Source organism: Agelaius tricolor, unplaced genomic scaffold (genome assembly GCF_023055355.1).
Source record: "Agelaius tricolor isolate 1412-34295 unplaced genomic scaffold, bAgeTri1.0.p SCAF_35, whole genome shotgun sequence".
In the NCBI taxonomy this organism is placed as follows: Eukaryota; Metazoa; Chordata; class Aves; order Passeriformes; family Icteridae; genus Agelaius; species Agelaius tricolor.
The window spans coordinates 5645486-5669149 of record NW_027269295.1 but is presented as its reverse complement, the minus strand read 5'-3'; the positions used below and the strand labels follow the sequence as shown (position 1 = coordinate 5669149).

At 56.3% G+C, this 23664-nt stretch overlaps 2 protein-coding genes across 5 annotated transcripts in view; one reads left to right on the top strand and one right to left on the bottom strand.

The window, feature by feature from the left end:
- Nucleotides 1-5054, top strand: part of TMEM104 (transmembrane protein 104) — a 43874-nt gene extending 38820 nt beyond the window's left edge. For all 4 annotated transcript variants that reach the window (XM_071452587.1, XM_071452584.1, XM_071452586.1 and 1 more), the window contains exon 10: nucleotides 1486-5054. In XM_071452587.1, the coding sequence (XP_071308688.1) occupies nucleotides 1486-2246 (761 nt within the window). In that variant the 3' untranslated portion in view covers nucleotides 2247-5054. The remainder of the gene's footprint in view (nucleotides 1-1485) is intronic.
- A 3385-nt stretch (nucleotides 5055-8439) lies between these two features.
- GRIN2C (glutamate ionotropic receptor NMDA type subunit 2C) lies at nucleotides 8440-23664 on the bottom strand. Its single transcript, XM_071452576.1, has 13 exons — nucleotides 23045-23664; nucleotides 18529-18952; nucleotides 16422-17017; nucleotides 15758-15872; nucleotides 14989-15200; nucleotides 14705-14873; nucleotides 14209-14362; nucleotides 12750-12875; nucleotides 12434-12663; nucleotides 12065-12225; nucleotides 11317-11504; nucleotides 10562-10794; nucleotides 8440-10185 (listed from the first exon to the last, which is right to left on the bottom strand). Exons 1-13 carry the CDS (start codon nucleotides 23662-23664, stop codon nucleotides 8776-8778), a joined length of 4638 nt encoding a protein of 1545 aa, XP_071308677.1. The 3' UTR covers nucleotides 8440-8775.

The window sequence follows — 23664 nt, the reverse complement described above, 5'->3', positions numbered from 1 at the left end:
GTTTGCTGCAGGAGAGCGTGAATTTCTGAGAGAGGGTTTTGGGAAGTGCTGGGGATATATGGGAGGCAATGTTCAGTGAGAATAATCTGATATTTTTGTGCACAAGAGAGGCAGTATTCACTCACTGGTCTGTAACTGTTTTCCCTAGTCCCATCCCTGGCAGGGTTTCCCAATCTCCCCTGTTGTGGGGAGCAGGACTGAGCACAGAGCAAGCCCGTGATCTTGTCACCCCATGGTGAGCCTGCCCAGCTCCTAGCACTGGTGCCAGCCTCCTATGGACTTGAACTGTGCACTGCTCTGTTTAATTCCTCTGGATTTATATTAATGACATTCAAAGGTGTCTGTAGTAGTTGTTTCAGCATTTTGTTGATTTTTTTCATTACCTGATAATTCACAGCTCTGTTCCTGTGCCTCAGACTGGTGCAAGGACAGCTCTGTGCAAGCCACCCATTGCAGCACCAGACTGTAAATCTCACTGCTTACTGCCTTGCCAGGCAGGTCCTTTTCTCCCCATTACTTGTTAACTCCAGCAGCTGATGATCATCTTTCCTAGGCTGATGCAATTTTTGTGACACCAGAATTAGTTTTCTACTGCTTTTATATGCCATGGTAGGAATGAGAGTCTCACAGTAACTGCTCTGGCTCAAATTTCCGCCCTCAGAGTAATAAGGGCATTAGCCCAATCTCCTCAATTCATGTTGTCCCTGGCATGTTGTTATTTGTAATAAGCTTTGTAAAATGTTGTTAGGCTTTTTCCTGACATAAGTGAAGGGTAGACAAGCAGACTTTGTGTCTAGAAATGATGAATTTTAATAGCAGTCTTTCAGTGCTGCTTTAGTCCCTTCCAGACTGGCTTCTCCACCCTGGGATTAGCTACAGACAGCCTGTTCCTTCTACCCAGGAAATGGCTGGCTAGTTCTTGCTCTATCATGCTTGACAGATCCCAGGGACAGGAAAGCTTGCTAGTAGCTGCTGCTTTTGTGCATGTAGGGGAAGTCTTGAAAACACTAGTCCAGTTAGAAATGGGTAGGACTGTTACTGGGGTTGATTGGAGCCAAACATATTTCAGCCTTTTTGAAATGACAGTATTTAACCAGTGTGTGTGTGTGGCAGAAGCATCCACGGACCAAAACCCTTGAGGGCTTAGGGTTCACCAGCCGTGTCAGCCTTCTGCTTCTGAAGGGCACAGCACAGCCCTGTGCTCTTGGGGGTGGGAGGGTGAGTCCCTATGGGAAGGAGACTGGAGGGAGATGCCTGAGCCCATTCCCTTATCTGCTGACTGGCACTGACAGCACATCACGATTAATTCCTGTGCACCTTGCCTTTAATGTAGCACCCTCAGATAAGGTGGTGCATCAAAGAGATAAGGAGATGCTCTTGCATAGCAAGAGAAAGCCGGTGCCAAGACTGCCAGTGCTGTGGGAGGAGGTCATGAGGAGCATGGGCCTGGGCTTGACCTGAGACCTTCTCTCTCTCTCTCTCCAGCTTTCATCCTCATGATTATTCTGGCCCTCATCCGCATCAGCAGAGGCCAGGCTGAAGGTCACCCGTCCATGGCCGAGCTGTCGGGCATCCGCAATCTGTTTGGGGTGTGTGTCTATTCCTTCATGTGCCAGCACTCCCTGCCATCCCTCATCACCCCCATCTCCAAGAAGAAGCACGTCAACAAGCTCGTGCTGCTTGATTACATCCTGATCCTGGCGTTCTACAGCCTCCTGTCCTTCACTGCCATTTACTGCTTCCGCAACGACACCCTCATGGACATGTACACGCTCAACTTCACCAACTGTGAGATCGTCAGCGTGGCCTTCATTCGGTACTTCCTGGGCCTCTTCCCGGTCTTCACCATCAGCACCAACTTCCCCATCATTGCAGTGACCCTGCGCAACAACTGGAAGACCCTTTTCCACAGAGAGGGGGGCACCTACCCGTGGCTGGTGGATAGGATTGTCTTTCCTGCCATCACGCTGATTCCCCCAGTGCTGGTGGCTTTCTGTACCCACGATCTGGAGTCCTTGGTGGGGATCACAGGAGCCTATGCTGGGAATGGGATCCAGTATCTCATCCCAGCTTTCCTGGCCTACTGCAGTCGGAAGGACACCCAGCTGGTCTTCGGCAGTGGGACGGTGAACAAGCACCTCTCCCCTTTCCGGCACAGCTTCTGGATTGTGTTTGTGCTCATTTGGGGTTTCTCTTGCTTCATATTTGTGACTGCAAACATTGTCCTGAGTGAGTCAAAGCTCTGATGAGGGTAGCAGCACACTCCCTCTGGAGCTCCAGAGACTCCAGCATTTCAGCTCCCCCTCTGGAGCTGTGCACTGAGGGGGAGAGGCAGTATGAAGGGAAGTTTCCAGGCCGTTGGCTTGGTGACACAGACTTTCTTCACTCCACTTTGAGTGTGGGTGGAGTGGATTCAGCCTTGTTACAGTTCTGGTTCTCAGACAAAGCCCTGGGGCTGAGCCCTTGGCAGTCTGCACCGTTAACCAGTGTCCAGCCATTCCTGCCTTTGGCTCTGTCAGAGCAGCACATTCTCTGTCTGTCCCTCTGTGGTTCTCTGTGTGCTGCAGGTCTCAGCACACAGGAGAGAGACAGCCTTGGCTGCATCACTAAATGTCCCTTCTCCCAAAGGCAGGAATGTGCTGTGCAGAATCCAGCAGGAGTTTGGGATAACTGAGTCTCTTCTTTCTGCTGAGACTCCTTCAGAACAACCTCCTGTGCCAGCTGAAGGAAAGCATAAGGGTGGAAATAGACCTAATTCAGAAAGAAGTAATGTTGTGCTGTTACATTTTCTTTTTCTAGAAGCATTATCATGTTTGTGCACATTGCCTGGAATAGGGGATCTTTTGCTTAGAGCTGGATTTCTCCAGCCTGGGAGTTTACATTCACATTTCCATCCTGCTCTCCTGTGCTGTGACAGCTCAGTTGGGCAGAGCAATGCCCCTCTGCGTGCAGGGATACAGCTCTTCCCACTGGAAGGGAAATCAGCCTTGCTTCCCTCAGCTCCAGCAGGCGACTCGGAGCCTTCCACTGGCAGAGCCCTTCTCCCTTTCTCAGCTTTGCCCGGGGCTGGTACAAGCAGCCAGGCCCCGAACTCCAGAGGCCGGGATCGGGATCGGTGTGGGCTGGGGAGGTGCTAATTACCCAGTCCTGACACGCCAGAGGCTTCGGCTGTGCACACTGAAGCGTTCCCGGCTCCCGCGTTGGGTAATTAGCCTTGAAACAAGGTGGGTGTTAACTCAGGGGAATGAGCTGGTGCCAGGAGGAAGCGGCTGTGCCCTGGCTCAGCCCTGCCTGCAGCAGCAGAGCTCCCAAAACAAGGGAGCAAAACCTGAAACCCTGCTGGAACTGGGCTTGACCCTGTCTTGTCTTTCTGCACAGGGTTAAGGTGGGCTTGGGACTGCTCCTGCTCTGCTTCTTTCAGAATTGGGCTGCTCCTACCTTAGGCAGCTCTAGGAGAGGCTCTGCTTTTAGGATGACTATGGTCACTGTAAGATCCCACTTTGTCACCAGGTCCTGTGTTCAGAAGCCCTAGGGCACAGATAGTAAGGGGTTTCCTGACAGAAGAAAGAACTTTAAAAGTTTTCACCTGAACTATTTTAAACCCCCTGTTATCAAAGCAGGTTCAAAGCCAGGTGCATATCAGATCCTCCTGCCCTCTGCACTTACTGCAGTATTAAATGTCATCGCTCACTAAAGCAAGCTTTGAACTGCAGCTCTTTTTAATCAAGCTCTGTTTTCAAGTAGGACTTTCTGGTTTCCATATGACCTGAAGTGCTCCTCCTGGGGGAATATGCAAGTACCTGGAGCTGTATAAAACCACTTCATAGCTTTTAAAGCAAAACCCTGCACCTCTCAAGCCTGAGCACCGCCACTGTGTCCTTGCTGAGCTGCCTGCAGAGAATCTGGAGAGACTGTTCATCTTCTCTCCAGCTTGATCCTAAACAGGCATTTGCAGCCCCTGCTAGTGAGTTTAAACATCCCCAAGTGCTCCTGGAAAGCTGATGTGGTATCTTCAGTACCAAATTAAGAAGGTATTTTAGAGGTATCTGGTGCTGGTGTCTTTTTTAGGAAGCAGTAGTTTGGAGGGCAGATTTATGGGGCAGCTGAGCTGGGAGCCACCTGCGTGGCAGCTGGGAGCTAGGCAGAGCTGGAGGGAGAATTGAATGATGATGAAATAAGCCTTTGGAAGCTGGAGAGGCTGAGGGTGCTGTTCCTCTGCATGAGTGTGCAGATGTGGTTTCATGGAGGGGCTGAGGGCTGTCTGCCCTGAGCTGCCCATGCATTGCAAGGCCCTTGGCTCAGCTCCTGCCCTCCACATGCCCATTTCAGTCTCTTGCCTTCACATTTCATTGCAGCCAGGAAACAGGGCTGTTCTCTGTTATTTCATCTCCTTTCACCCTCCCTTCCCTTCTCAGGAAGGAGGGAGCCCAGCCTGGCACCCTCTTTCCTGCCATCTCTTACATTTAAAGATGTGCCTTCTCTTCCCTGGCCTGTGTGTCCCCCTCTACCCCTCAACAATGTGTGACAGTGACCTCTGAGGGGCTGCACCACCAAGAGCTGCTTGGATCCAGGTATTGGATGGAATGGGATGCTGAGCGCTTGTGTTCCAGCCCCAGCCTTTGCCATGGTACCTTACTGTGCTCCCCAAGGAGCATGAGTGCTTCTCAAATAAATAACCATGAATTCCCAGACACCTGCTGTCCTTGCACAGCAGCAAAACAAATATATCCGAGGAATTGGGGTGATTAACAGAAAGAAGCTCTACAGCAGAGAACATTTTTTATATAAAACATGATATAGCGATATAGCCTTAAAAATTACTGGAGAAAACAAGAAGGGAGCGGTTCAGTGCAGCCAGCACTGGCTGAGGAGACACTGGGTGACCCCATGGTGCAGGGCACAAGCTCTCTCCTCTCACTCATCGTGAATAAGTCTATTTTTATTTGGCCATTATCAGCAGTAACAATTCATTATTGCAGATGCACACTTGATGCTTTGTCCTGACTGTAATTAGTTTTTTAAAAATGGGATTAAAACCAATACAATGCACATTATACATCTGGTTTAGTCTGACTTCTTTTTCCATCCCTTTCTTCCTCATGCTTAGGCACGGAGCAGCTATTCCTGGAGGGGATGGCCATGACAGATGGATCTGCAGGCCAAGGAGAAATGGCAAGTGGAGAGGGTAATGGAGACCCTCACCTCTTCTCTATTAGCCTACTGCAACTCTGGGTGCTAGCTGCAAACTCAATTAAAACATCTGTACTTCCCCCTTCTCAATTACGGCTCCTTACACTTAAAGCCAAACAAATTGAATTGCTCCGCTGCCTCAGGCTGCAAAGGCAGTTTCTGCCAGCAAATTTATTATCACCATAAAGCGCAGCTTGATTTATGTTAAAATATTAAAGCAGATCTTTATGATGGAAATAAACACTTTCTACTGTGATTCTCTCGAAGGACCTCACAAGCAGCAGCGGATTTTGGGGCTTGGGCTGTAAATCTGAGGCCAAACTGGCATTGGGGAGGAATTCAGTCTATTGCAGCACTTGGAGGAGCAATGGCCAGGGAAAGAAAAACTTTGAACCTAAGAAGAAGCTTTAGGTAAAGCTTCACCACCATCAAGGAGCCATGTGTCCCTGAGGGGATTCAGCTGTTTGAAGGTTTGAGGAAAGTGCTCACCAGCCTTTTCCCTGGATGGATTTGGTCAGCACAGGAGCTGTCAGTGGGTCAGGAAAGGGCACCTGCTGCAGGGTCACAGCTGGGGATGGTTTTGTGCCATGGCTTTGCCTTGGCAGGAGGCAGGAACCAGGAGGTGGCTGCACCTGCTGCTCCCTCAGGCATCCTTGGGCATAGGCCTGGCAGCTGTCCCCAGCACCTTTTTGGCCCCATATGTGTCCTGGTTTGTGATTTAACCAGTTCCCTCTGCCCTAACCTGAGTCACCATCTCCCCCCAGCAGCAGCAGTATGTCCTTGCTATTGGAACCCCTTCCCAGTGGCTGACCTGTGCTGGCCTGCTTTGTTCCCCTTCTCCTCATCAGGATGGGTCTTACGATGCTGAGCAATGGGGCAGTGAAAATAGGATGTGCTATGGAGATGTCAGAGCTGGCAGAGGTGGGGGGTGGGTTTGGGAGGACAGTGCCTGCTCCCCTCAACGGGGCTGAGCCCCAGATGTGGGTACCCAGCAGTGATCCAGCGTTATTTCTCTCTGCATAGCAGCCCACAGCCTCCCAGGGTACCCTGGGTGCCAGAGCAGGCTGAATTAAAAAGTGATTGATTAGACAATTTCACCAAAAAGAAATAATATTTCTCAACGTCTGTTAAACACTAAATTACCCAGCCCCTCTTTGGAAAGCCTAGCCAGAGGGTGCTTCCAGACTGCTGCTTCCCTGAAGGTTTGTCCCTGGTGTACCCACAAGCAGGGAAATTCTGCAGGAGAATTCGTCCTTCCTTGGTCCTTGAAGGTCACAGATCTCACCTGCACTGGACTGGTCATGCCCCAAACACTTCCTTTCCCACCAGTCCCTAGCACCTGGCACAGAAATGGGAGAAAAACTCTGCTTTTCCATCCCAATTGGCATGTAAAGATGATTATGCAAATGCCACCATGGTGGCCAGGGACCAGGGCATTCACATGGGGCACCCAGAATAGCCCTGGCCGTACACCAGGTGCTGACACCCAACCCTGGGGCCACCTCTCCTGAGAGCACCCCCTGCACCCCTTTTGCCCTGTCCCTTGCTGTCCTCAGTCTTCTGCAGCAAAGCCCTTCCATAAAACATGAAGCAGCTCCATTTGGCCTCTGCTGAGTCACCAGGGACATCACTAATTAATTTAAAACGTGGGTTGGGGATTTTTGCTATTTTTTTTTTCTGCTCCCCTTTGCTGTCACAGCCCCAACCTCAGCTCAGGTTTGACTGCAGCTGTGTATGCTGGCTTCCTCAAGACAGAGAGCCACAATTTGAGGGAAGGTTCCCAAGGCCACACTGAAGCTTTCTGGGGACCAGCCCGTCACTCCAGGGGGCATCTGGGGCACTCGGCTGGGAAAAGCTGCCCGGGTGAATGGGTGCCATCACCTGTGGCAGCCTGGATGAATACCCTCCTCTCCAACTGGATTTATTTACTTATGGCTTTTATTTATACATTGGCATCTCCCACCCTCGCCAGGAGGCTTGGAGGGGCTGCCAAAGCCATTAAGAGACAATTGCAATGATAAATAAGAAAAGGGAATTAAAGCACCGGCACCATTGTGTGATGGCAGCCAGGCTGGGGGATGGGGGGATTGGCTGGATTTAACCCCAGACAGATGGGTTGATGCATTGACGGACAGATGGATGGACAGACAGATATTACCAATGCTTTTGAGCCTGGACCACATGTGGCCAGGCCCTTCTGGACCTCCTCGGGGTTTTGCAGCCATCCCTGGGGCAGGGCTGGGTGTCCCAGAGCAGTCCCTGCCATCGTCCCCTCACTGTTACCAGCCCCAGCTACTTGGTGGCTGCCAGCAACCCCCAACAACTGTGTTTTAAGAGAAAGGGAAGAAAAGAAAAGAAAAGAAAAGAAAAGAAAAGAAAAGAAAAGAAAAGAAAAGAAAAGAAAAGAAAAGAAAAGAAAAGAAAAGAAAAGAAAAGAAAAAGAAAAAAAGAAAAGGAGAAAGAAAAGATAAAAGAATAAAAGAAAAGCTCTGCTCTAGAGCAGCTTCCCAGGGAGACATTTATGGAGGAAGGTGATGCCAAAGCAGGAAAGAGGGGCTGAGGGTTGGCATCTCCCTGGGACAGCCTGCCAGCCAGTCAGGGCAGCTCCGTGTAGTCCTGGTGGTGCTACTCTGGGATGGGGCTGGAACCGCCCGGGGCTGGCTTTAGCCCGGGGCCCCGGAGCCTCAGTTTCCATTTCCCAAAGACCCTCTCCCCTGCCTGAGGCTCCTGTGAGTCACGGCCGCCTCTGGTCGCGCTCCAGCCCGGCAGGGAAAGGGCTGTGTCAGACGTACATGAAGAGAAGAATTAAACCCGGCTCATCTATCACACCTGATTTATGGCTCCATCAGCCTGGGAAGGTGGGAGGAATTTTTCCCTTTCTCATTCCCCACAGCACACCTTCCCGGGGCTGCTGTGCCGAGCTGGAGATCCCGGCCAGGCTGCCGTTTGCAGCTGTGACAGCATCACTCACTGACCCGAGCCCAGGGCCATCAGTGCCCGGCGCACCAAAGCCTGAGCAGGGGGCTCCAGTGTTCGGCTCCAGCCTCTGCACAGGCTGATGGCTCCTAATTAAACCCTCGGAGCAGTTCCCATTTTTCTTTTCCATCTTTCCCTTCCCGGTGGGACGAGCCTGTGCCACGGCTCAGCAGTAACGGGACACGGACGGGGAGGGGGTGCACAGGACAACGAATATTCCTGGGAATCCATGATGCCAAGGGCAGCCCCGGAGGATGGAAGAAGGGTCCCCAGGCAGCTGAAAATGTCTTTTTTAATGACCTGGACATGGCGTTTCGAGTCCTTTAAATGAAACCAAAACGTGACGGCAAAACGGCGGCGATGCGTTTGGCGTCTCCGATGCCAGCCCCGCCTGTAGGGAGAACTCGACCCAGCATGTACCAGCCCTTGCCAGGCTCCTCTGACCCCCTCAAAGAGCGCACCGGGACCCGCCGAGCCGCTTGGAGCATCCCGCTGCCGGCGGTGCAAGACCCCGGGAGGCCGGAGCCCGGCCGGGAGCCGCTGGCTGGCCCGTGGGGACACCCGGGCAAAGGGCAGGCAGAGGGGTGCGGACACCCCCCTGTCCCCCCATCACACCTCCGACTCCAGGCTGGAGACCCGCCGCCAGGACCCGCCGGCGCAGGGACTCGCCACCCCGCGGGCCACCGGCGGGTCCCTCCTCTCCGCCCCCACCGCCCGCAGCAAGGCCAGCTCCCCGCGCCTCCCACAGTCTCTGCAGGCGCTGTCCCAGCGCCCGGAGCCCCGGTCACAGGGCTGCACCCCGGGGTGCTCCCGGGAGGGCGCGGACCCCCGCGAGAAGTGTCTGGCGTAGAGGGGCAGGTTGGCGTAGGAGTTCATGCAGGCGTGGGGAGCGCACACCGGCACGGTGAAGGCGGCCCGAGGGTTTTGCCGGCAAGCCTCCCGGTAGGACGGCAGCCTGGTCACGGGCGAGCGCGGTGGCAGCCGGCCAGCGGCCTGCGGGCAACGGGAGCCGCAGCCGTGGCCGGCCTCGGCTTCGGGGAAGAGGTCGGGCACGTCGGCGCGGGCGGCCGGGCGGGGGGCCCCGCAGCGCCGCAGCCCCGCCGGACGCCGCTTCTCGCCGCGCTCCCCGGGCGCCCTGGCCGAGCTCGCCCACCGGCTCAGCTTCTCCCGCTCCATCCCCGCCGCCTCCCGCCGCGCCGGCTCGCCCCTGGCTCTGCAAGTCCTGGTGACTTTCGGGAAGGCTCCGCGAGAGCAGGATGGAGGCAGGAAGGCGCTGCCCACCTCCCGCTTCTTCTCCGCTGCCGAGAGCAGCCGGGGCAGAGTCTCTGAGCCCCCGTGTGCCCCGTCCCTCTGGAGCAAGGGGTTGTTTTGCAGCCGGTCCCCCCGTCCCGACGGCCGCTTATGCTCCCTGTAGATGTCCGGTGGTGGGAGGTCCCTGGGGGATGTGGAGGGCGGGAGGGGAGCCCCGACATGGTTCCCCACCAGCATCTGCTCCCCATAATCCCCTCCTGGGGAAGTCTTCACCAGGAGGTGGGGGAAACCTGTGAGAGCTTCATCCCCTAAACAGCCACCCCGAAACTTCAGGGGGTGTAGCAGGTGGGGGTGTTCGTTTTCCCCTCTCCAATTCTCCTCCCCGTGCAGACGGGAGTCCATGGGGATGGGCTGGGGCAGCGGCAGCCCCAGGGGAGCACCCTTGGGAGCGTAGGCTCTCCCCAGCCTCTCGGCGGGGTGCGGGCCAGAGGGCGGCCCCCGGTGTGCGCCGGTGCTGTTCTGCACCACGAGCTGGGGTGTCCTCAGGGAGAAGGTGGTCTGGAGGCGCTCGCTGTGGTTGCTCCAGTCCTCAATGGTGCGGGTGGCCTGCTCCAGTGAGCCGCCCACGCTGGCCGTCGTCACCATCTCTTTGGCCGCCTGCAGCATTTTCAGCACATTGGCCTGGGCTGAGCTGGCAGTGACATCGGGTGTGGGTGCCTGCCCGGGGCTCGACAGGGTCTGCACCCCATTGAAGCAGCTGTAGATGCCCTGTGGGGAGAAATGGGGACCCCCTATCATCAGCAAGGTCAGTGGAGTCCTGCTCCCCTGAGCCCACCCTGCTGAGTCTGAGGTAGCTTCAGAGCACTGACCCCCCCCTCCCCAGGATCCCCAGAACTTGTCAACGTGGGTGACACTATCCTCTATCTCCCCTTTCCCCAGGGTTGCTGATAAGGGTGTGGGGTCATTCCCAGGACTGAGCCCTTTCCTCAGACCTGGCTTTTCTCACCAAGATCTCATATCAACAAGAACATCTCCACTCCTTCCCATTCAGGCCAAAGGACAATGCCCACCAGGCCATGTCCATCTCTGTGACACCGTGTGAAGACATTTGGGCCCCTCAAAAGCCCCTGTCAGCATCTCTCACCCTGCTGATGGCCAGGAGGAAGTCAAGCTTGTGGGACTTGGGGACGGAATGACGCAGCTTCCAGTAGACGAGGTGCTCCCAAGCGAAGACCAGCAGGCTCAGCCCCATGGCCACGAGCAGCATGTAGAAAACCCCAGCCATGTTGTCAATGTCCAGCTTGCTGCTCATCACCTCATTCTTCTCATTCTGGCAGATCCCTGACAGCCAAACCGTCTCCAGCTTCTGGGTCTCACCTGGAACATGCATAACAGGCAGGGGTTGAAAATCCACCCCAGGGAATCATCTTCCCAAGCACATCCCTGACCCTTTCCACCCTACTGTGGGTGGAGGAAGATAAAGAGACCCCTAAGCCTTTGGAGCTGGAATCACTTAATGTTGCTGCTGCCATTGGCCTGGGTATCCCTCCAGTCACTTATCCTTCTCCAGGGTCTTCTCCTGACTCTGTTCCCCACCCATGACCAGCCAGCCACGTTTATTGTCCTCTTCCCAGGCTTCTCCTCACGACCCTCAAATGTTGTGCACAGCCATCTTCAGGATTTTACAACCCCAGAGGGAATGACACTCACAAGATCCAGAGGATTTCATACCCCTGAAAGGAGCTGGTGAAGTCCCTCAGTGCCGTCCTGCCATGAGGATGTCAGCTGTGAAGGCTGCACAGGGTTTGAGGACCAAACCCTGTTCCCTGGGTTAATCTGCAGGGCAGGGGTGGGGCAGGATGGGGACAGGGCTGAGGAGGAGCTCGCTCAAACACCCACCATCTCCCAGGAACTGGAGCAGGGCCAGGTCAATGGCCCGCTTCCAGCGCGAGTCCTTCTGCAGGGCGATGCCGTAGCCCGTGGTGGCAAACACCTTCCCACTGCCGATGGTCACCAGCTTGCAGCCCTCATCCTTGCCTGCCATGTAGTTGAGCACCGCCGCGTCGTAGATGAAGGCATCCAGCTTCCTGCCCACCAACAGGAGGAAGGGTGAGGAGGGGTCTGAAAGCCTGTTAGTGGGGGAGGGCTGTGCCTATTTGGGGAGCTCTATCCCTTTCAGAAAGCTGTAGCCCATCTGGAGGGGGTTCTATGTTCTCTTGGGGTCCCTGGCCCATCCTGGAGTGCTGTAACCACACTTGGAGGGGAAGTACCCAATCCTGGGGGGAGCTGTACCACCTGGGAGAGCCATGCCCCCTCTGGGGTGAGCTGCATCCCTTTTGAGGGGAGCTGTATGAAGCTGTACTCCATCTGCAGCAGGTTGTGCCGTGTTTGGGGCTCCTGTACTTCATCCAGGGAAGATGCACAGAGTCATACCCTGTCTGGGAGAGCTGTACCCAGCCTGGGGGGCTCACAACTAACTTCAGGGGGGTTGTACCCCAGTTGAGAAATCCCTTCTCCATCTGGGAAGTCCTGTACCCTATTCCAGGGAGCCATAGTTATTTGGGGGTGCTATATATGGGGGTCATTTGGGGGAGCTCTGAGAGCCATACCCCATCTGGGGGCCATGTCCCATCTTAGGGAGCCATACCCCATTTTGAGGCTGGTGAGGGCATCCTCCACAGAGCGCTGGTTGTACTTCACCATGTGGGTGTGCATGTCAGGGTAGTTGCTGCGAATGTTCCTCTCGGTGCTGCCATTGGGGACAGTGCCAAAGCGGAAGGGTGGGTACTGCTCCTGTGGCCTCTGGAACTGCAATGGGGAGCCCCAGGGGGTGGCATCACACAGTGCCCATATCTTTCCATGTCCCCAGCATGTCCCCTCCCCACAGCCAGCCCCCTACTCATCCACTCACGCCCAGCCAGCTGGCAGTGATGTGTAGCTCCACACACATCATTGCCGGTAACTTCAAAAAAGGGGTTTTTTAGGGATTTTTTAGGGTTCCCACCCCAGTGATCACCTTCCTGTCACTCAGCCCTGACACAGTGTCAATGTACTGCTCCTGGATCATGAAGGCAGCCAGGTTGGCCGTGTAGCTGGCAAGGAAGATGACAGCGAAGAAGGCCCAGATAAGCACCATGATCTTGCTGGTGGTGCCCTTGGGGTTCTCGATGGGGACTGAGTTGTTGAAGACCAGAGCCCACAGCAACCACACAGACTTGCCAATGGTGAAGGAGGGACCTCCTGGCCCTGCAGAGATAGGGAACAGAGGGGAAGATTTGTCAGCCCAGCCAGGGACGTGTCCCCCTCTCCCAGCTCCCACCTTCCCAACTCACTTTTGCCACTGGTGAGGTTCTGGTTGTAGCCAACGGGGCTGAAATACTCAAACACGAAGACAGTGATGGCCACCACAGTGAGGCACATGACAAACATCATGACCCACACGGCTGGGCTATAAGGCTCTGCAAAGCAAGTAGAACTTTGTGAGCCTCCAAGGACACCCCCTGGTCCTCTGAGGACTGCCAGGAGCCCTCCTGGATGGATGGGGCTCATCCTGAATATTGCCCCTCCTTGGAGAGGAGTTGGAGGTTGGCAGCACCATGGCCAAGCAGCTCCACAGGGAATCAGGAGAGAAGAGGATTGCTACAGAGCTTAGGGGATGCAGCCATTCTTCCCTGCCTAGACCAAATCAGGTTCTCACTAACAGGGAGATCTTTACAAAATGCTACCATCTCCAGGGTCACTGCAAGAGGGTTTCCCATGGGATTACAGGTTGTCCCTCTGATGGTTCTGGCCACAGGACTGTGCCTGCATCAGGCACAGAACCAGCCCCCAAGCCCTGCTCAGCCCTGGGGAGGGCCCCCCGTGACTGGGGACAGGCAATGAGCCCCTGCCTTCCCAAGATGATCTGGGATGGAGCAGCGGGAGCACAGGATGGAGCAGCAGGAGCACTGGGGATGCATCCGAGCTGTCAACATGCAGCCACTGAGGTCCATTTATCAGCACGTCCTTCGCTGTCAGGGAGGAGAGGCCTCCCCTGATGGGGATGTGGCTCACTAGCGCAGAGGCAGGAGACACAGGGACATGGGGACAGCAGACCCCAGCCCTGCCAAACCGGGGCAGGATGCTCCATCTGTCCCTGGGGCTGGTGAAGGTGACCCTGCTTCCATGGGAGTCTGGGCTTCGTGGTGTGGGGGGGACAGGATGAGGAGGATGTGCCCAGGCTGATGGTCCCAGCTGCCATGGCATCCCCAGCACCCTCCTGCACCCTCCACACACAAGAGCCCAGCGCCAGCTGAGCTGGGACATTGATGCTGTGCCCTTGCCAAGTGCAGAGAGCCCTGCCTGAGCTGAATTTCCTGATGACATTGGCCCATCCTCCCCTTCCTAGGCTGCAGCTTTGCTGGTGTAAAACTCATTAAATAAAACTTGTAGCACTGGTGGTTTCCTACACTTGGCTTAACCACTGGCTCTGGTGATGGTGGCAGAGATGGGTGCCCAAAGCAGAGCTCCAAGCTGGCAAATCCTCCCACGTCCCCATCCTCCCTCCTCCACACAAAAAATGAAGAGGAGAAAACCACTGAGCCCAGCCTTAGTCTCCAGCCTCCATCTCCATAATAAAAGGATTATTCAGGCAGGGAAGAAAGAAGCCCCAAAGCCAACAGCACAATCTCCTTCCCTTATGACTTAGTCTTTTTTTCCTTGAAAGTTGTTAAAATTGAACAATATTTCCAATTTGCATTTGTAGGAAGCATGGGATGAATCTGCAGAAAGACAGGGGGACACAGGGCTCACCCAGGAAAGCGGAGGGGGACACGGTGCCGTTGCTCCGGGCCACCATGACGCTGATGCCCGTCTCCACAAAGGGCACGGAGAAATCCACAATCTCAGACCGCTCCTCATTGATGGTGAGGGAGCCAATGGCCATGTCTGCACGCTTGTAGTACACCTGGAAAAGGGGCAGGTGAGCTTGGGATGGGCAGAGGGACAAGCAGAGGGACCCAGACCACTTTCCCCAGGCATTTCCTCATCTCCAGCATTTCCAGCCTTAATTTCTGCCTTTTTTAAAAAACAATATTATCTTCCTAAGTGATCAGGGGCACAGACACAACCTGCTGTGCAGTTGTTAAGTGTTCATCTAATGACTCCTCCAGGGAGGAGCTCATGCCAAGTTGTCCCCTGCCCACAGTCCCACCACAAATCCCATCTTCACCAGGAAAGCCCCAGGTCAGGAGTGAGTGGTGCCCTCCAGGGAGCATCGAAGCGGGGTCTGAGTCATGCCCATTCCTACCTCACCAATCATTCCGTTCCAGACCCCACGGACGATCTTGCCGTGTTTGCCATTGGTCACCAGGTAGAGGTCATAGGAGAACTTCACTGCCTTGGCCAGCTTCTTCAGGATGTCGATGCAGAAACCTTTGCAGCACAGCTTGGTGTAGGGATCCACTAGGCCATCACCACTGGAAACACACCAGGAAAGATGGGTTGGACCAAACAGAAATGCTCTGAGCACCCTGGACACCATGTGCCAAGGGAGTGGTGGCCAGACTTGCTGAGCTCCATGTCCCTGCCCACCTCTGGGAGGAGTTGGTCTGCTTGCGGCAGGGCACGGTGTTGCGCACGCAGACCCCCGTGCTGGGGTCCGTGTTCTCCACAATGACGAAGGGTCTCTCCTCCAGGGTGGCCACTGTCAGGTGGCGGTTGTCGACCACGGGCTGCATGAAGGAACCGTAGCGGGGCCACACCGGGTACTTCATGTGGATGATGCCTTTCTCCCACTTGCCCACCTGCCCCCAGGGGAGAGCACATGGTCACCCCAGTGAGGGGCTCTGGGGGTCATGCATGATCCCATATCCATCCTCCCACCTTTGGGGCTTATTCCTTGTGAGCCCCATCTCAGCATCCCTTTCCCCACACACCCGTGGACCACGGAGTGAGGTGTTTCCTCCTGAGCCCCGAGCTTCACACTCGGGTGAGCGCAGACCTGGCCAAACTTTACCCAAAATACTTTCAAACTACAAAAAAACGCTCCATGCATTTTGTTTCAGATCTAGGTGTTTGGCTGCTGTTCTCCAGAAGTGGGCATCTGCATTTCTGACTTTTTTTTAACTTATCAGCCAAATTGCAAGGAAAAACTGTCAACTCCTGCCAGAGCTTTGGTGCTCCTCATTGCTGCAAACCCCCACCATGGCACCATGGGTACTTTTGGGACCAGCCATGGTACTTTTGGGTTTTGCATGGTACATCCCACCGCAGGGTGGGACCCCAGCCTGTGCATGGCTCCAGGTTCACCCTGCCCAGCCACCCCGCAGTGTGTCCATTTCAGGGGGCCTGGGGGTCCTACCATCTCCCAGAGCCGGTGCTGGTTGAGCGTGATCACCACCATGGTGGGCTTGACCAGATAGCCACCTTCATTGAAGGAGAAATCCCTGTGCTCCCATGTCACATTGAGAAGGTGCCTGGTGGGACACAGAGCCTGTAAGCCCTTGGCTGTGCAGCCCTGCACTGTGCAGCCCTCCTCTTCCTCCTCCTCCTCCTCCTCCACCTTCACCCAGGCTGCCACAGGTCCCATGGAGACATGTGGGGCTGAGAGCTGGGGACCAGCTTTAACACCCATGCAAGGGGCAGAGGGAAGATGGAGAAAGCTCTTCTAGCAAGGAGGCAGCAAGGATGATGGCCCACTGCTGAGGCTCATCCACCCAGGGCTGAGGATGCACAGACTGCCAAAGCAGCCCTGAGGTGCCATAGAGCTGTGATAGCCCCGCTGAGACCCCCAGGGGTCCTGAGTCACCAAGAAACATGGGAAAAGGCAAGGGAGATGCTGGGACATCTCTGGGGAGATGCTCCAGGAGAATTGCAGCCAAGAGGCGTGGACTACCAGCTGTAGCCCTCAGTGAGCATCATCCTTGCTGCTCGCCAGCTCCATCCCCCTCCTCCCCTGCCCTCTCCCTCACCTTTTTGCCACTCTTCCCATTTCACACCCACCCCAGGGGGTCCCCAGTGCTCACCGGTAGAAGCTTGTGTTGGTGGCCGTGGCCCTGGTGGGGGCCCAGCAGTCCCACCCCACCTCTGGGAGGTAGCCATGGGCACGGAAGAAGCTGGCAGCCCCCATGGCAATGATGGCCACGCCGTCCCGCACCTTCTGCCGCAGGCTCAGCTTCCAGCTCTCCGTCACCACGCTGATGAGGCCCACCGGGAAGGAGGAGGGTGGCACCTCCATGTTGCCCACTGTCATGCTGGGCACGATCCAGATGTATCCTGGCCCCACAAGCCCGGCTTGTTCTGCCATGGAGAAGAGATACTCGGCCTCCTCTCGGGAGCAGTAAACAATGAGGACCTGGGCATCAATCTGGCGCAAGAGCCGCTGCGTCCTGGAGCTGCTCTGCTCCTGGCTCATCTCGAAGGTGAGCACCTCTTGCAGCTCCCAGCCAAAGTAGCTGGCATCCGTGAAGGAGCGGATGACGTCCAGGAAGATGTTGTAGCCTGGGTAGAGGCTGGTGATGACAGCAAAGGAGCCCCAGTCGTATTCCTCCAGGACCTTGAAGATCACCTGGATTTGCTGCTCGATGGAGACACCCAACTGCAGGAAAGCTGATCCAGGCTCCTGAGGGAGGAGAGGGATCACGGGCTGCTCTGGCATCATGATCCAGGTGTCATGCACCCATGCAACCCTCCCATACATTTGCCATCATGAAAAGTTCAAGATTGCCATGAACTGGTGTGGTCCATGGGCTGGAGATACCCAAAATCACACTAATGCTCCTCCAAAGAACTTCACCCCATGAAAAGGGTCAACTCCTGCAGCCTCACATCCATTTCTTAGCATATTGACCAAAAATGTCTCCATCCTCCAAAGGAGATCATCAGTTTCTCCTTAAACCAGGAGAAGGAGGTGGGCAAGACTTCTGCCAGGAGCAAAAATCCCATCCCTGCTCCATCTCACTACCTGCAGTCAGAGCCTGTGTGGCTCCTTCCCTCCCGCTCCACCTCCCTGGCCATCTGGCCTCTCATTAGCAAACCTTAATTGGTCTGATTCTGTCTTAAATGATTCAGCAAATGGCAGTTGCCGAAGGTCACGTGCAGGCAGCAGGTTTTGCCACCCAGACTCCAGAGAGGTAGTCTGGGGTGGGCCTCAGAGAATCCCAGACAGGGAGGAGGTGGAGATCCCTCCACTGACCCCGAAATATGCAGCCCCTGGAGAAAGCTGCAGAAAATCGGCCAGACAGCAAAGCCATGGATATTTTTCCATTGCTCTGGGCTCCATCTGAACCCTCTACACCCATCTGAATCCACTGCACCAACCAGAGCCCACCACACCCACTGCCACCCACCTACAATGCGCTCGAGGTGCTCCATGAGCACCAGTGAGTACAGACAGGGCTGTGGGAGTGCAGTCCAGGGAGATTGGACCCCAAGCCACTATGCAAGAAAAGCACAAAATCTGTTCCCTGAAAAAGGGCAGGATCTCCAGCCACAGGAAAGAGCAAGCACTGAAAGCTCTCCAGCACCCAGGCCAGGCAGGCTGAGGAGATAGCCCAAATCTCCATGCCCAGGAGCCTCCAGCCTGGCTCCAGCTCTCCCTGCCACCAGCAGTTCCCAGCAGGCAGGTGATAGTAACTGACAGTGTCTGATGCCAGTGAGGAGCAGAGAAGACAGAAATCCTGTGTCAGTCACAGTGCACCTGAGATCACCGCCACAGCTGAGCAAGGCTTCTTCATGCTGCCCACGCAGCCATTCCAGGGCTGGATCCAGCCTCAGCAGGGCAGGAGGAAGATAAGGTTGTGATAACTCTGCCACTGCCCCCATAGCTGCAGTGCAACCAACCCAGCATCCCGTGGTGGGCACAGGAAGCAGCCCACCAGGGAAGGTCCTTCCACTGGGTATTGAGGTCCTCTCACACACCCCATTAACAGGGCCCCTCCTTGAAGTCCCCACTATGTCCCACCACCCCAGTAAGCCACACTGCTACAGCCACTGATCCACCATTCCTGCCCCTGATCCCAAAGGCTGCAGTCCAGCAGTTCCCTTGCCCTCCAGCATTCCACATCCCTTACCTACACCACTCTAACAGTTCCTCATTTCTCTCATCCCCCCTGGAAATAGTGAGTACCTCACCTTTGGGGTCAGGACCACTGCAGACCCTCCACTGATGCTGATGATGGGGACCTGGGTCTGGGATGAGATGAAGTCAAGGATCTGGGCCACGGCCTCCGTGCCCACGTTGTCTTCAAAGACAATGCCGTGGATCTTGTGGCCAGCAAGGATGTTGCAAATCTGGGTGAGGAGGGTGCTGGGATTGGTGTTGTTGACGACAACAGTGATGGGGCGGATCTCCAGGGGCATGTCCAGGAAGCTCTGGGGGCTCAGGCGGGAGCGGATGTGCAGGGGGTAGGATGTGCCCCCAAACACCACGGCCACGTTGACCACAGGCTCCTCGGGGCCCGGCAGCAGGATGTCCGTGAAGGCAGCCGAGCAGCCCAGCACCATCGACAGTAGCAGAGCGTGCGCCAGCGCTCTGCCCATGTCCACCAGCGTGTCCCTGCCAGCACAGGACACAGCCCCTCGCATCCAGCTGCACACCAGCACCCCCAACCCCACTCACCCCGCCCTCCCCACTGCCCTGGGGCATCACCACTGAGGGTTGACCCCAGGGAATGTGGGGACCCTCATCCTTTGGACACTGGATGTGGTGAAGAAATGACCACGGGTTTGTACTCACCACCCACTGTACACCTCAGTGCTGTGTCACTTGTCTCCAATCTTATCAACCACTAACCCTTCACAGCCAGTCCCTGCTTCCCACCACCACCCTGTCCTCATCTCACCATTACCATCTCCCTCCCACTGCCCTCCCACCCTATCCAAAAGCCACCACTGCTACACTGGTCCATATCATCCCTTCAGCCAGGGACAGAGACATCTGCAAGAGATGCCAGGAGGGGCTGGGAGCTCTTTGGTGCCTCTCTCTGCAGCAGACAGCCACCTTCAATATTCAAAGGCTTTGCCCTTGACGGATGGTTCAGCTCTGCACCCTGCTTGTTGAGATTTTGCAAATCACAGTCACTGAAGTAGCTGGTTCCCTGCCTGTCCCGCTGACTGTCTCCTGCCCATCACCCTACTTCAGCCCCTTCTCTGCCACAAAATCCCAACCAATGCACCTATCTGGCTCCATATCTCCAAGTTTTCCCTCCAAGTATTCCACAGCATCCTTCCGCTTTCCTTCTTTTCTTTGCCCCCAGTGTGTGTCCCCTGCTGGCAGTGCCCACCCCGATGGGACAACTTCACACTGTGTCTGTGCTGGCTACAGCCCAAATCCAGGCTCTCAGGGGTTGTTTGGGCACACGGTCCCTGCCAGGTCCCCAGTTCCCCACTGCCAGTGGGTGCTCACGCCACAGCAGTTTGAGGTGACAGTCCCCTGAAGTGGGACACATGCCTGCCCACAGTAATGCACCCCTGTGCTGGAGTTCACCTCTCAGAGACCACCAGCAAAACCAACCTGTGGCCAGGGGTATCCAAGCCCCTCTGGGCCCTATTTCCCCCAGGGCAGTCACCCTTGTGCCAAGTGGGGCAGCAGGGAGGGGACAAGTAGCCCTCCCCAGTGGCACCAGCCAGGCACCAGTGTTGCTTCATGCAGCAAGGTGCCAGCTGGTGCTAAGAAACGTCACTTGCAATTAAAAGCTGCTGTTGCTTAATGTGTCTCCAGCACAGCCAGATGCTCCTCTCACTGAGTCCCGGCTGGTTTTGGGGTTGGGGCTGCCCCGGTGACCTGCACCCCAACACTCCTCCATGCTGCAGTGATGGAGACCCCTTCAGCACACTGCAAAAGCATTGCCAGCACATTGGACTGAAAATGCAGGATATAAACCCAACAGCTGCTGGGCTAGGCACCCTGCAAGAGCTGCTCAGTGCAGATTTGAGCACTGGGGCTGTTCCCACTAGGGAACACAAACCACACATTTCCCTCCTGTACCCCATGGCTACCAGGAAGTCTTGGGCACCTGTCTGGGCACTGATGCTCACCAGGCAGCATCTCTCTCAACCAGCTGCATTTCATGAGGGAATAATCCACCCCCAGCACCCACCACCACCCAGGGGTTTCACTCTACCTAACTGCATCTCCCACCCCACTCCACATCACAGCTGGTGGAGCTGCAGGAGCCACAACGCCACAGCGATGGCCGCAGCCGGGGCCCCTTGGCCAGAGAGGGCAGCAGGTGAGTCATGCCATGCTGGCAGCGTCCCATGCTCCGGCACGGCCAGCTCAGTGGCAGGGCAGCCTGCACTGCCTGCTCCTCACTGCGAATTCCCAAGTATTTTTAGTCCTGTGATAAATAATTCATTGGGAATCCGGCATCAGCTACCCAAGCAGAGAGGAAGGGGAGCAACACGCCACCCAAAACAAACAGAACCGCCCTGCCAGCAGCACTGCCCGTCTGAGCCCTCCTCAAGGACATTTAAATATACTCTGAGCTCTTGTGGTGATTGATTGGGTTTGCTTGTGCCAGCCCTGGCACCTTAGCTACTCCAGGACCTTATCCTCCTCTTCCTCAACTCAGTCTTGCCTAAGGTCGGGAGCCTCTTCCAGTACCGAGTAATCCAGGCACAGACCAGTGGTTGTCCCTTGTGATGCCAAGCTCTGCCACCCCCTGCTCCTGGCTGTGACTGGGGACTGGGCTCAGCAATCTGGTTTCCCATGGACCAAGCCGCAGGTGGAAAATGTCCCCATCCTTCACAGCTGAAATGCAATGGCAGCAGCAGAGGAGAGGTGGGCATGGGCTCATCCCATCGTTCAGCCAGTGCTGAGAGAACCAGGGCAATGAATTTCCATCCTTCCGAGGAGCCTGGTGCCTCCATGCAGAGTCAGGCTGGCTCACCACAGCCTTTGGTGGACATGGAAGAGGATGGAGGGGTTTAAGGCCAGAGAGCCTGTGGCTGGCAAGGGCTGCATGTGCAGGCTGGAGATGGGGCTGCTCCAAAATGGCCGAATTTGGGAGGCAAAGGGCAGCCAGCTCCTCCAGCCCAGCTAACACCATGTGTTTCCAGCCCACTGTTTCTCCTACTGAGCTAGAGGGGTACAGGAGAATTTTGGGGCTTTTTGGGGGGAGGTGACAGATTGCAGGAAAGTGGTGGAGGCTGAGGAGAAACTGAGCCCATTCCGGAGCTACTGCCGGAGCTGGGGCTGCTCTTGGGCTCAGCACAATGCAGCAAAGCCCCTGCCAACTTCAAAGAAAATCCACATTTTCCAACCCCTTGTAGGAAACAGTGCAGAATTGGTCCCTTGGGAAAAGACTTTCCCAAAAGGGAGATTTTCCAGACAGGTGAAGGGCCAGTGGCCAGTCAGTGTCAGGAGGAAGGTAGCCATGGCCAGGAGCCTGGGCAAGGCAATGCCACCTCCTGGCAGCCTCCCCAAGGACCAGACAACACCACAAAGCTCCTTGGTGTCTTTGGCACTTGTTTTTTGTTGCTTTGGGGTAGTTTTGAGCAGGTTAACCACCTTCCTAGGCACAACTTCCTCTGGTGCACCCAACTCACAGAAACCTTGTGCTAAAGGCACCAATAGAACCCTTACCTCTCACCAGGCCCTGAAATGCCATTTTAATGCAACAGGGAAAGTTTGCTCCTCATTTTAAACCGCCTTTTTTTGCCCTCACTCCTTTCCCTGCTCTGAGAAAGGGAGAGCTCATGCAGATATTTTGACCTCAGGAATGGGAAAAATAAAATTCCAAAATGCAAAATATCATCCAGGAAAGAGAAACCTTATGTCCCCAAAAAAAGCCTCCGAGCCTGAAATCAGAGGGAAAACACAGCCTGCGCCAGGGGATGGGGAACTGCTGCTGATGGACGGAAAGGACAGAGCAAAGCCAAACCTGTCGGGAGCCCTGTGGGGAGGAGAGGGGGCACTGAGGAGGGCACCAGGATGTGCCATTGCTTGTCATTGCCCCGATGGGGACATCCCTGCGGAGCAAGGAGACCTCGATGAAGCCCCTCAGAAGGGGAGAAAGCAGCGAAACCTCCTCAAAGACAACTCGTCACCATCCCTGTGCCCATGCAGGGGGGATGACTCGGGACAGAGGCACTGGCAGCCCTCGGCAAGCACTGTCTCCTTTCAACCTTCATCTGTCGCCACCCGGCATCACCCTCCTCTTCCTCATCATCCTCCCCTTCCTCGCCCGCACCTCTGACAGCAACAGTTGCGGGCCGGGGGCTGCGGGACGGGGCGATGGGCAGGGCCCCACACGCACGCACCGAAACGCAGCTTAAAAAGGTCGAATATGGATTAACCAAAAATAAACGCCAAGTGTCCTGCCTGCCGCTGGGTTACGCAAGGTGGCGGCGGGGGACACAGGGTTGGTGGCACCCAGGGAGGTCTCCTCAATTTTTCCTGCCACCCATTCCCCCCAAAACCCCCCAGAACAGCGCCCAGGATTAGGGCTCATTTCTGTCCCGTGCCCAGGATGGGGAGCAGGAGCTCTGGGGATGCAGGGGGATGCTGAGGTAGGGGAGGACGGACAGGGAAAACCCCCACTCCAGAAAAAACAACCGCCTCATCCCGAAAAGTTGCTGGCGGCGGTGGCGGGGCGGCAGCGGAGCCCGTCGGGCCCCGGATGCCCCCAGCCCGCCCGGTACTTACGGGACCGCCGCTGCTCGGTGCCTACATGCCCCGCGGCTCCGGCGGGGCTTGTCCCACCGGGGGCTCGGCTCTTCCAAAGCTTCTCCTCCTGCGGGGCAGGCCCCCGGGGCAGGGTCGGCCCCCGCCGCGGCTGGCGGGGGGCTCCGGCGGCCGCCGTCGGTCCCGGCTCGTCCTTGGCGGCGGCGGCGGCGGCGGCTCTGCAGCGGCGGCTGGAGGCAGGGACGGCAGCGGAGGAAGGAGGGAGCGGGAGCGGAGCGGGTGTGCACGGGGGGGGGCCCGGTGGCAGCAGGTGTCTCGGCGACCTCCGAGCCCCGGCAGCCATCTCCCCCCGCCCCGGGACCGGCGGGGCTGCCCGGGCGGGACGGCCGGGAGGAGCGCGGGGGAGGGATGCGGGGATGGAGGCTGGGGGGAGCCCGGGGGCGGTGGAAGGACAGGACGTGTGTCCTCCCGCCTCGCCGCAACTTCGGGGCTGGCCGCCAGCCCCGGTGGAAGGGGGGGAACGGGGGATAGGCAGCCCTCCCTCCAGAAACCGGCCCGCCTCTCCTGGCACCGCGGCCGGCCCCGGTGCCGGAGAGAGAAGGCGACAAGAACCCCTCTTTTCCTTCGCCCCTCTCCTCCAT

Coding starts and splice junctions, on each gene's coding strand:
- GRIN2C (XM_071452576.1), bottom strand. CDS start 23,664: ATGGAGGAGAGGGGCGAAGGAAAAGAGGGGTTCTTGTCGCCTTCTCTC. Junction 15,201..15,757: donor AGCACCGGCTCTGGGAGATG/GTAGGACCCCCA, acceptor CCCTGGGGGCAG/GTGGGCAAGTGGGAGAAAGG. Junction 12,664..12,749: donor GAACCTCACCAGTGGCAAAA/GTGAGTTGGGAA, acceptor CTATCTCTGCAG/GGCCAGGAGGTCCCTCCTTC.